This window comes from Narcine bancroftii, chromosome 12, assembly GCF_036971445.1.
Source record: "Narcine bancroftii isolate sNarBan1 chromosome 12, sNarBan1.hap1, whole genome shotgun sequence".
Taxonomy (NCBI): Eukaryota; Metazoa; Chordata; class Chondrichthyes; order Torpediniformes; family Narcinidae; genus Narcine; species Narcine bancroftii.
This window is the reverse complement of record NC_091480.1, coordinates 83,677,738-83,690,043: the sequence shown is the minus strand read 5'-3', so window position 1 is coordinate 83,690,043 and position 12,306 is coordinate 83,677,738. Positions and strand designations below refer to the sequence as shown.

Genomic DNA, 12,306 nt, shown 5'->3' with positions numbered 1-12,306 from the left:
ACAAGGCCTTCTCAAGTCCCCTCCTAACCCTCCCAAGTCATGTCCCCTCCTAACCCTCCCAAGTCATGTCCCCTCCTAACCCTCCCAAGTCATGTCCCCTCCTAACCCTCCCAAGTCATGTCCCCTCCTAACCCTCCCAAGTCCATTACAGGCAAATTCAGTCCGTGCATGTCAGATATGGGAAATGTGTCAAATGCGCAAGTGCCCTCACACAGGAAATGTTTGGTTAAAATTTACAGGTCAACCTGGAAACCATCAGCATCACATCAGATAAAAAATCTATTGACATGCACAAAGGACTGGGGGAAAAAAAGTAGGTATCCGTTTTCAAGGAAATCGGGTCTGTACTATTTCTGGCTGAATTACTGTATTAAGATTCTTGGGGCTTCTCTCCACCCTTCATAGGGAGTGAACTGAGGCCACACAGAATCATTTCCAGTAGTAACAGGGAGATAATGGAGGGAAATAACCCCTCAGTGTGAGTTTAGCCTGCAGAGATGTGAGCACTGGGACAATTCCCATTGATTTTATTACACACTGTATTTCATTATTACATTGTTCATTACCAAATGCGACAGCATCTCACCACACTCAGAGACATAGTGATATCAATTCAAGTTCAGTAATGGGAAGGTGGCTCACTTACAACAAACTACACAATTGAAGGGAGCTTGAATTATGTCCCAATATTAGTATAAAACATCAAATATGTAGTAATCATCTGACAAAGTCTGACTTTCTCCTACTTTAACAGAGTATATTATTACAGTCAGCTGACAGACCACTCAATGGGGGCTCATTTCGGTGAAAGTGACCACAACTCCCTGAGCTTCAGCATAGATATAGACAAGGATAGAAGCAGACAAAATGGTAAGGTGTTTAATTGAGCTAATTACAATGGGATGAGGCAGGAAATGGGGAGAGTAAATTGGGAACAGATGTGTTCAGGAGAAAAAGTGGAGGATGTTCAGGGACCTCTTGCACTGGATTTTGGAAAGGTTTGTCCCACTGAGGCAGAGAAAAGATGATAGGCAAAGGTTGACAAAACAGGAGAGGCAGTTAGTGAAGAGGAAGAAGGAAGCCCACATTAGATTTAGGAAGCATAAAAAAGCAAGAAGGGCTGATGTGGTAGCCAAGAAGAAACATAAGAAAGGACTTGGGAGGGTTAGGAGGGGACATGAGAAGGCCTCGGCAAGTAGGATTAAGGAAAACCTTAAGGTGTTCTATGCATATGTGAAGAACAGAAGAATGATGAGAATGGAGGTGGGGCCGCTTAAGGATAAAGGAGGCAACACGTGCCTGGAGATGGAGGAGATTGTGGAGGTCCTAAATCAGTGGTTTGCAAACTTTTTCTTTCCTCTCACATATCAGTTTAAGCAATATCTATCCCATAGGTTAGTGAGGGATTACTTAACGTGGTGTAAGTTCGGAAAAAAATGGTTGAGAATCACCAGTCTAGATCTAATTGTTACTGAAATATTTTGCTTGAGAAAAATGGTCATTGGCCCATTTCCTTTGAGTTATGAAACAAGTCAATAAGGTAAGATTAAAACTGTGGTTTTCAAACTTTTTCTTTCTACTCACAGACCACCTTAGGCACTCTCTTACTAATCACAGAGCACCGATGGCATAGGGAATACTTAAAGTGGTATGTAAGTGGAAAGAAAAAGGTTGAAAACCACTGTCCTAAATGAATACTTTGATTTCATATTTACCAGAGAAAAGGAAAAGTACTCACATCTCTTCAACGTGAACTCATTTTCATAGGCACATACCATTCTTTATTTTCTACTAATTTTTTAGTGATCTGGGCATTGTTGGCACAGAAAGCATTAATCGCCCATCCATACAGCATGGGGGTTGAAGGTCAATGGTGTGGCAGGGGCCTACAAGGCTGGAAGGCCCTGTTACTGCACTGCATGCCTAAATTCTGATGGCAAGTACTCATTAAAGATCTGACTTATTTCCTCTGGTCCCATGTATAAATTCTCTCCTTTGTTCTTTCTCAGACATATCTCTTGTTCCTAATAAAATGCTCTGGGATTCTCCTTATTCCTACTTGTCAAGGACAGTTCATGGCTGCGTTTAACTTTTATAATTCCTTGTTTAAATTCTTCCCTGTATAATCCTCAAAGGCCTAGCCTGATTTTAGCTTCCTAAACTTCTCTCAGCTTCTCTTTTTTTTAATCTCTTGTCATTCAAGGTTACTGAACCTGCCATCCTAATCTTTCATGTACTTAACACGAGGCAATTGGGTTTTAAAAGACTCCCACATGGCAGATGTGTATTTTCCCTCAAACAGCTGCATCCAATCTACTTCCTCCAGTTCCTCCCTAATATTGTTGTAACACTTTCAATCAGCCTCAATGGTCAACCTCTGCACCTAATTCCTATATTCTTAGGTTAAGTCAGAATAGAGAGAATGATTGGTGGAAGCACAAAGTAGTTACATTCCAAAGGATATCCTTCTTGTTGGCAGCGATCTCAGGACTGGGAGTTGCTCAACTAGCATCGGGAGTTGGTCAGCAGACTCAAACAGCCGATAATATGACTGGCCTTCTGCAAATTGGACGCATGACACCTCGTACTCCATCAGGGCACCCTCCAACCAGATGGCATTAACATTGACTTCCAGCTTCTGTTAGCACCCCTACCCCCCTCCTCACCACCCACCCATCCACCCCCAATCTCTCCCCCTTCCCATATCCTTATTTATTTTCTCTCTCTCTCTCTTTTCCTCTCCCTCTGTCTCCTTTCCTCCAGCTCTGCATTCACAGAGCCCTCCCTTATCAATTCTCACCTGGTCCTCCTGTCCATAACCAATTTTCACCTTTGGTCTGCTTGCCTGTGCTCGTTTCCCTGCCCTTTCTTCCCTCCTCCCCCACCCTATTTACTTTTTTGCTCATACCTTGAAGAAGGGCTCCGGCCTGAAATGTTGAATTATATATTTTTAACCAGATTACGGGCACTGTGAGACCTGCTGAGCTCCTCCAGCAATTTTGTGTTTTTAACAACAATCACTCTGTCTGCAGATTTTTGTGTTTCACTCCGTACGACTGGCACGAATCACAATGGGTCATCTGTGTGTACTTCCAAGTTATGCTCGTGAAAACCTCAGAGGAAGACTGCTGCCCACCCACCAGCCATAGGTTGTGTGGGGAATAGGAAAAGCAAAATATTATTTCTTAGGGAAGGATTCTTGTTTCCCACCAAAAAAATAAACAAAATAAAGTCGTCGGTATTTTTAACAATAATATTTGTGTGTGTGTGTATATGTATATATATATATATATATATAAAATATCTGTGGATAATTGTAGGAAATTAATAGCATGGGACAATGCAAGTTCTGGTATCAGGAAATAATCATGAGACTTGATCTTGCACTCTCTCGATATAACTCAAAACAGCCTGAGTAGATATCTGGCATTGATCTTCATTCAGATGGACATAAGAGTGTGAGAGACAAAAGCAAGAATGGGCAATTTAAGCCTTCCTTGCCTGCTCTTCCATTCAATAAGATGATGGCTGTTCTTTTATCTCAGTTCACTTTTCCGTGATTCAAAAAAAATCCATTGATTCTGTATGATATATGCTCAGTTTCTAGGCCTCTACAGAATTTCTGGTGAAGAAATTTGTTCTGATCACTGCCCCAAATGGTTGACTACTTATTTTCAGGCTGTGTTTGTCAGCCTCTCAACACCCCAGCCATCACAATCATTATCTAAGCACCTTCACATAAGAATTTTCTGCAGTATGTTTCAATAAGATTGTCTCTCATTCTTTTAAGATCTAGGCCAGTGGTTCTCAACCTTTTTCTTTCCACTTACATCCCACCTTAAGTAATCCCTATGCCATAGGTGCTCCGTGATTAGTAAGGGATTGCTTAAGGTGGTATGTGGGTGGAAAGAAAAAGGTTGAAAACCACTGTTTTAATCGTACCTCATTGACTCGTTATCTGCAGGGTTTCATAACTCCAAAGGAAATGGGCCAATGAGAATTTTTCTCAAGCAAAATATTTCAGTAACAATTGGGTCTAAAGCAGTGATTCTCAACCTTCCCTTCCCACTCACATCCCACCTTAAGCAATCCCTTACTAATCACAGAGCACCAACGGCATAGGGATTACTTAAGGTGGGATGTGAGTGGAAAGAAAAAGGTTGAGAACCGCTGATGTAGACAATATGGGCCTAGTCTTCAGAAGCTCACCTCAAGGAACAAACCCCAAGCCAGGAATCAATCTGGTGGACCTTCATATAAACCCCACTATTGTAAGAATATCCTCTTTAAGTAATGATACCAGACTTGGATGCAAGGCTCCAGCTATGATCTCACTAGGCACTTACATAATTGACAATTCTTGTATTATAATCTGGAAGATAAAGTTTAAGTAATTTATACCACCATCTTAATCCTACATTGCATTTCTGAACCCATTGCCTGGTATCTGAAACTTTGCATAATTATTTATACCAGGAGGAAACTGTTCAAACCATCACCCACCACAAAATAATAAATGTTTGTCTTTTCTTTGAATAAAATGTGGATTTTATAAAATATTGGATAACAGGCTTTATGTCTTGCTTCAGTGCCTGGAACTTGCATTTATATTGTGCCAAAAAAATTGAATAATTCAACAAAATATTTCACAGTTTACAAAAGTACATGACGGAAAAGCAGGAATAAAAATTACAGCATCAGGAAACAAGTTCAGTAAATCAGTATATAATATGTGAGCAAATATATAATTTTTGCAACGTTTTAAAATCTCCTCATTTAACCAGTTTTTCATATTGAATTTGACTTGTTACTTTGGTGAAAGATGATGGTCACAGAGGAATTAAAGTCGTCACTAGGATATGGTGTAAGAACTACAATTAAATTCATTGTTCATCAATTTACAAGAATTTCATTTATTAAATGTACTACAACATCACAAAATGACTGTTCTTAAGAAGGTGTTTGGTTAACCGGAGAGTAATTGAATAGGTCAGCACACAGTAGAATGACTGACCTCAGATATGGATTTGACTGACATATGTGCAGCCTATACTCAGAAATTATAGCTTAAGAAAATGATAAAATCGTCTGAAACTGCACCTTCCTTCCTTATAGATGTGGGCACTGTTACCACCAGATATGATGGGTAAATTCCTGTCCTCTTGAAAGATGCAGCAGCTAATCTGCTCATGTCAGCGAGAGCACGAGAGGAACCACTGCAGAAAGCTGACTCACAAAAAGTGCTGGAGAAACTCAGCAGGCCACATGGCATCCACAGGAAGTAAAAGGTCACCGACATTTTGGGCCTGAGCCCTTCATAAAAATGAGAGGGGAGGGGGTCTTTTTCCCCTCACCCCTCTGTCTCCCTTCCTCCAGCTCCCCACCTCCTTACTTTCCTTTTCCGATTGGAGAGCTATCCTTCTTTGCCCTCTGCCCTCTCCGTTATCACTTCCCAGCTTCTACCTTCCCACCAGCATCCATCTATGGCCGAGGACATCGGTTAAAACCTTCCCCACCATCAAGAGCATCAACAGGGAGCGCTGCCGTCAGAGAGCAGCAGCGATCATCAAGGATCCACGCCACCCAGCACACACTTTGTTCTTGCTGCTGCCATCAGGAAATAGTACACGAGTCACAAGACTCGCACCACTAGATTCGGGAACAGCTGCTACCCCTCCACCATCAGACTCCTCAATGACAAATTCAGTCAGGGACTTTATTAAAGACTCTTCCTTTTCCACTTCATTGATTTTTTTTCTCTCTCTCTATATTGCATAAGTCAGTTTACATTTATTCATTTGTTTACATATGCACATTATTTTTTTACACTACCAATAAAGTGGTAATTCTGCCTCACCCACAGAGAAAAGAATCTGAGGGTTGTATGTGATGCCATGTATGTTCTCCAACAATATATCAGAAAATCAGAATCTGAAATCTTTCCTGTTAACTTGTGCTCCTCTGCCTTCCCCTTCCCCCACCTTTCCCCTCCCGTTTATTCAGGGGTCTGCCTGATGTTCAACATTCCCGATGACGAGCTCAAGCCAGAAACATCAACTGCCTTTTGTTTCCTTTGGGTGCTGTGTGACCTGCGGTGGTTTTCCAGCACTTATGTGCATTACACTAGGGCGGTGCGCTGTTAGCCAGAATCAGACACACACAAAGATAAAGACTGTACAACAACCTTTAATCCACAAAGACTTCCACAGAGCCAGGCTGGCTGCGGCTGCAGCAACTCTGAGTGAGGCCGGCGCAGGCTTGTATCCCGGAGGGTGATTGACACCCGACCGGGTGGGGCTTGATCCCTTCAGGCCGACTGATTGACAGCCGACCAGGTGTTCTCCTGTCCCCTTACACTCCTGCAGGTACAGAGGTTGCCCCCTGCAGTAGGCCAGTGGTGTAGCACCACAACTGGACCTGGGCATCTTCAGATTTTCTCGTTCACCTCACAGGACCTGAGCATTTCTATCTGGCTGAAGCTTTATTCTCAGGAGCTCGGGAGCTCACATCATGTGACAAGCTATTTTATAGACTACATTGACTGTTGTCAGTTGTTAGAAAGTGTATTAATTTTTAAATACTTACACTTGCAAAAGTATCTTCAATTAGAGCAGTGTTGAAAACCTCATCTGGGAAATCACATTTGTGAGGTGATTGTCAATAAATAAACTCATTCTGCAAAAGAAATTCAACGTCGTTATCATTAAATGCTTACGTTTATTCTGTATTTGTAAAACGTGAATACAGCTGACAATTTCTTCTGCTTCTTGGAAAGAGTCAATGCCCTTTTGGGGAACAAATGCACTGGACAATGAAGATTTTGCTTGCTGAGCACTTGGGTGTCTTTTATGGATTGTGGACTGCAGATATAATAAAAATCACATTCTTATCATGTACTGTTCTTTAGATATAACCTCATTTTGTGATTTCCTGTCATATTTTAAGTCTACTTCTTCAAGCATATATGAAGTGCAACATGCCATTGAAAATTCATTTTCTGCATTCACACTTGGGACGTCTTCCCTGATGATCTTGGTGCAGTCAGTGACGAACATGGTGAAAGGTTACTCCAGGACATTGCGACCATGGGAAAGTAGTATCAGGGCAACTGGAATCCATCGATGCTGTGGTTGGACACTGACACGAGAGGCATCTGCTGCTGAGTACAGACGAAAATCAGTGGCAAAACAGTTTTAGGTCAGTTGAACTAATGCATCGTGTCAACATTATTATGTCATTAAATATGCAGATCTGAAATGATCTTTGTCTTCAACTTGAAGTTGTCTATCATAATCCCCAACTTTGTTTCAGGAAGCAAAAGCTTGTGAAAAATTTAGTGTTCCAATGTTATCTACTAAGTTATAAATCAGCCTCTGTCATTTTTGTCCACATCATTTATTATATTGCAGGACACCACTGATCACAGACCACCAGTCAGGTAACACTCCACCACTGTCCCCTGTCTTCTATGGCCATGCAAATTTTGAATCCGTTCTACCCTGCCTCCAAATGCCTTAATGAGAACCGATTACTTTATTAACATGTAGCAATATACAAAATTTATCAATTTTTGCCTGCCATAAAGCCATATAAAGAGTTGCCACTAGCATTAAGCCACACTCCCAACAATAAGAGAAAGAAGCCAAGGAGAGTCCCTTCTAAGATACAGAATGTCTGTGGTTTCACCTCCAGTGGACCTGCAACCTCTGCAGCCACACAGCCTCCTGTCCGTTCCAATGGCAAATTCAAGCTCCCAAATCCAAACCTCCGATATGAACAGGAAGCTGTCAGCACCCAAAGCCATTCAGGAGTCCCTCTTGTCAGCACCCCGATGAATCCTGGTCCCCATACCAATTTCCCAGCAGCCCGGTGCCTGTGTGGATCCTTCAGCAACTGAGCCCCTCGCTGGTTTGCAGTAGTTGGTCACCTTTCCTCTTAGGTCATCCCCCAGGCTTGTCCTTCTCAGTGGGAGGTCTGTTCTCCCACTTCTGGTGCACCACACTATTCCGCTGATCCCCAGAGCCCACAAACCATTGCAACCTCTGCGGTTTCGCAGTCAGCCCCTTTAACAGGTTCTTTAAAGCCTGCCTGGAGTCATCAGCTCGATATGGAGGAGCACTGTGTCTCCGCTCCTCGCTTGACCGGATCCACATCAGTGGTAGTTCCGCCACTAAAGCAGCTCCGCCATGCCTCTATAATCCAGTGACTAGGAATTATGAGGGCACTGATGGTGAGCAGGATGCAATGGACCTCAGGTGTTAACAGCTTCTTACTTGTATTGAAGTTTGGAACCAGGAGCTTGGATTCACTGCTGGAATGGACAGGAGGCCATGTGGCTGTGGAGGTTGCAGGAGCGCAGGAGGTGTCTCTGACAGGATGTCTTTTGCTTTGTTTCCCTTTCTCCTACTGGTGATGGCACCAGGCTAGAGAGGGCTTTGCAGTGACCAACAGTTCACCAACAAATTTTGTATATTATGTGCATGACGATAAAGGTTCTTGCGTCTTAAGCTTTTGGAGCAGACAACTTTGTGAATGCTTCACTGAAATGTATGTAGACAATATCTACTGCCCTCCCCTCATCTATTATCTTTGTCACCTGCTCAAAAAACTCCTATCGGCCGCATAAAGCATCCCGCACAATGTTGATATCCCTAATAAGTGCATGCTATTCCAGATGTGAGTGAATCCTATCCCTATGAATCTACCCTGATGGAAGGCTCCATCCCTACCCTGATGGAAGGCTCCATCCCTACCCTGATGGAAGGCTCCATCCCTACCCTGATGGAAGGCTCCATCCCTACCCTGATGGAAGGCTCCATCCCTACCCTGATGGAAGGCTCCATCCCTACCCTGATGGAAGGCTCCATCCCTACCCTGATGGAAGGCTCCATCCCTACGCTGATGGAAGGCTCCATCCCTACGCTGATGGAAGGCTCCATCCCTACCCTGATGGAAGGCTCCATCCCTACCCTGATGGAAGGCTCCATCCCTACCCTGATGGAAGGCTCCATCCCTACCCTGATGGAAGGCTCCATCCCTACCCTGATGGAAGGCTCCATCCCTACCCTGATGGAAGGTTCCATCCCTACCCTGATGGAAGGCTCCATCCCTACCCTGATGGAAGGCTCCATCCCTACCCTGATGGAAGGCTCCATCCCTACCCTGATGGAAGGCTCCATCCCTACCCTGATGGAAGGCTCCCTGGGCTACTATTCACTGGATTGCCCTTATGCCCTTCATTGAACAAAGGAACAACAGCAGAATCAGAATTTATTGTCGTGCTTATGTCACAAAATCTGTTGTTTTACAGCAGCATTACAATCCAAATATTGCTATTAAATATATTTTTAACGATAAATTAGTTTCAAAAATAAGTAGCATCCGTGGTTCATTGTCCATTCAGAAATCTGCCCTTGTGCCACTGAGTGCTCCTGTACCTCCTTCCCGATGGTAGCGGAGTGAAGAGGGCCTGGGTGGTGGGGGTCCTTGAGGATAGAGGCTGCTTTCTTAAGACACCGCCTCCTGTAGATGTCCACGATGGAGTGAAGACTGGTGCCCGTGATGCCACTGGCCGGGTTCACAACTCTGTAGTCTTTTCCTGACCTGTGCCTTGGCAACTCCAGACAATGAAGCTCTCCTCAGTACACCTGTAGAAATTTTCGAGAGTCTTTGATGACCTACCAAATCTCCTCAAACTCCTCACGAAGTGAAGCCACCGACGAGCCTTCTTCATAATTGCAACAATATGGAGGCCCCATGGAGAACACTAACTATATTCCAGTCCTCTGGAATCTTGTCTGTGGAAAAAGATATTCAATCCTTTTTCACCAACAGGAAAGCAAGGGCTGAAAGATACTCAAAACATTCCCATACTAAATGACTCCAGGACCGCCAAACGGTCTGTACCACTGAAATGTTATATGGACCTTGGGGTCCATATCCATACATCTCTCAAGGTTGCTGCACAGGTTGACAGGATAGTTAAGAAGGGCTATGGAATACTGAACTTCATGAGTCAGGGAGTTGAGAGATCATGTTGCAATTCCACAAATCTCTGGTGAGAACACACTTCGAGTACTGCGTTTAGTTCTGGTCACCTCATTATAGGAAGGATGTAGAAGCTATGGAAGGTAAGGAGATTTACCAGGATGTTATCTCGATTGGAAAAGAAGTCTTATGAGGTAAGTTTGGCAGAGTGAGGGCTTTTCTCTCTGGACCCGTAGATGGATGAAAGGTGGTCTACAAGATTCCGAGAAGCATAGATAGAGACAGCCGGCACCTCGGGCAGCAGTAGCAAACACCAGAGGACATCGGTGCAAAGCGAGGGGAGGGAAGTTTAGGGGAGACATCAGGGGTAAGTTTTTTTTTCCCCCACACCGAGAGTTGTGGGCCCTGGAAGGCCAGGAATGTTAGGGGAATTTAAGACAGGTACACGGAGGAGAGTAATGAGGTAGGAAGGGTTCAGTTGTTTTTTTTGGGGTGGGTCAGCACAACATCGAGGGCCGAAGGGCCTGTTCTGAGCTGTCATGTTTGCTTGCACTAACTGCAACTTTTTTTTGGTCTTCTCCTTGGCTTAGCCCACTCTGGTCCATGTGTGCTATTTGCAGTTGGAGACCCTCCTGTGGCTGCAGCAGGTGAGACTTTCAGTGCATTATATTTTGATGGTGATGCTCAACGTTTTATCCCCTTTCAACTGCATGTATTAATTTAGCCCGATGCGTGCACGTGCCGCAGTTTGGGGGCTGCAGCCCCGGGGAAAGAGCGCTCGGCCGGCACCGCCGCTGCTTCCGCCCCGCCTTGTGATTGGCTCTCCGCGGCGTTGAAGCTGCTTAGACCTCGGGCTCCCACGGACTGTTCCTGATGCCCCGCCGCCGACTCCAGCGCTGGCAGAGCGATCGCGTCGGGCGGGTGCGTGGCCGTGCAAACCTTGTCGGCTCGCCCTGACCAGGTTGGGGGGAGGTGGGAGGAGCCGCAGGGCTTGTCAGCAAGTGCCCGCTGCTGCACCGACTGCTGGGTCGGGGTGGTGCCGCCGCCGGGACGTTCAGCAGTGCCCCTTCCCCCGGGCTGCCTTGGGCTCTCATCTGTCAACTTGCTCTGGACTCTCGAGTTCGCCGGTGATTGCGCTGCAGCTTCTTTGCCGTCATGATGAACCGCAAGGGGATGGTGGCCAAGATTTTATCCCGCATACGGACCGACTCGTTCAACAGCAACTATACTCTCTTGGGGAAGGAGCTGGGAAGGTGAGACACGGCGCTCGGAAGCTTTTCATTCAGTCACAAGAGGGGGGCTCTTCCACACTTTACACTAGAGGGGGGCTCTTCCACACTTTGCAGAGGAGGGGGGGCTCTTCCACACTTTACACTAGAGGGGGGCTCTTCCACACTTTACACTAGAGGGGGGCTCTTCCACACTTTACACTAGAGGGGGGCTCTTCCACACTTTGCAGAGGAGGGGGGCTCTTCCACACTTTGCAGAGGAGGGGGGGCTCTTCCACACTTTGCAGAGGAGGGGGGCTCTTCCACACTTTACACTAGAGGGGGGCTCTTCCACACTTTGCTGAGGAGGGGGGCTCTTCCACACTTTGCTGAGGAGGGGGGCTCTTCCACACTTTGCAGAGGAGGGGGGCTCTTCCACACTTTGCAGAGGAGGGGGGCTCTTCCACACTTTGCTGAGGAGGGGGGCTCTTCCACACTTTGCAGAGGAGGGGGGCTCTTCCACACTTTGCAGAGGAGGGGGGCTCTTCCACACTTTGCAGAGGAGGGGGGCTCTTCCACACTTTGCAGAGGAGGGGGGCTCTTCCACACTTTGCAGAGGAGGGGGTCTCTTCCACACTTTGCAGAGGAGGGGGTCTCTTCCACACTTTGCAGAGGAGGGGGGCTCTTCCACACTTTGCAGAGGAGGGGGGCTCTTCCACACTTTGCAGAGGAGGGGGGCTCTTCCACACTTTGCAGAGGAGGGGGGCTCTTCCACACTTTGCAGAGGAGGGGGGCTCTTCCACACTTTGCAGAAGAGGGGGGCTCTTCCACACTTTGCAGAGGAGGGGGGGCTCTTCCACACTTTGCAGAGGAGGGGGGGGCTCTTCCACACTTTGCAGAGGAGGGGGGCTCTTCCACACTTTGCTGAGGAGGGGGGCTCTTCCACACTTTGCTGAGGAGGGGGGCTCTTCCACACTTTGCTGAGGAGGGGGGCTCTTCCACACTTTGCTGAGGAGGGGGGCTCTTCCACACTTTTCACAAGAGGGGGGGCTCTTCCACACTTTTCACAAGAGGGGGGGCTCTTCCACACTTTTCGCAAGAGGTGGGGCTC

The 12,306-nt window shown here is 46.0% G+C and overlaps 2 protein-coding genes and 1 long non-coding RNA gene across 5 annotated transcripts in view; 2 read left to right on the top strand and 1 right to left on the bottom strand.

Moving 5' to 3' along the window:
* The window catches only part of LOC138747183 (uncharacterized), a 30,146-nt gene extending 26,963 nt beyond the window's left edge, over positions 1-3,183 (top strand). For both annotated transcript variants that reach the window (XR_011347349.1, XR_011347350.1), the window contains one exon: positions 3,033-3,183. This is a non-coding gene — a long non-coding RNA (uncharacterized lncRNA). The remainder of the gene's footprint in view (positions 1-3,032) is intronic.
* Positions 3,184-6,751: 3,568 nt separating this feature from the next.
* Positions 6,752-12,306, bottom strand: part of LOC138747739 (V-type proton ATPase 116 kDa subunit a 1) — a 176,535-nt gene continuing 170,980 nt past the window's right edge. Inside the window, exon 21 of one of the 2 annotated variants that reach the window (XM_069907264.1) lies at positions 6,752-7,159. In XM_069907264.1, the coding sequence (XP_069763365.1) occupies positions 7,042-7,159 (118 nt within the window). In that variant the 3' untranslated portion in view covers positions 6,752-7,041. The remainder of the gene's footprint in view (positions 7,160-12,306) is intronic. The other variant, XM_069907266.1, reaches the window with a different exon arrangement.
* LOC138747740 (serine/threonine-protein kinase 17A-like) overlaps positions 10,815-12,306 on the top strand; it is a 61,966-nt gene continuing 60,474 nt past the window's right edge. Inside the window, exon 1 of the mRNA XM_069907276.1 lies at positions 10,815-11,240. Coding sequence (XP_069763377.1) covers positions 11,143-11,240 — 98 coding nt within the window. The 5' untranslated portion in view covers positions 10,815-11,142. The remainder of the gene's footprint in view (positions 11,241-12,306) is intronic.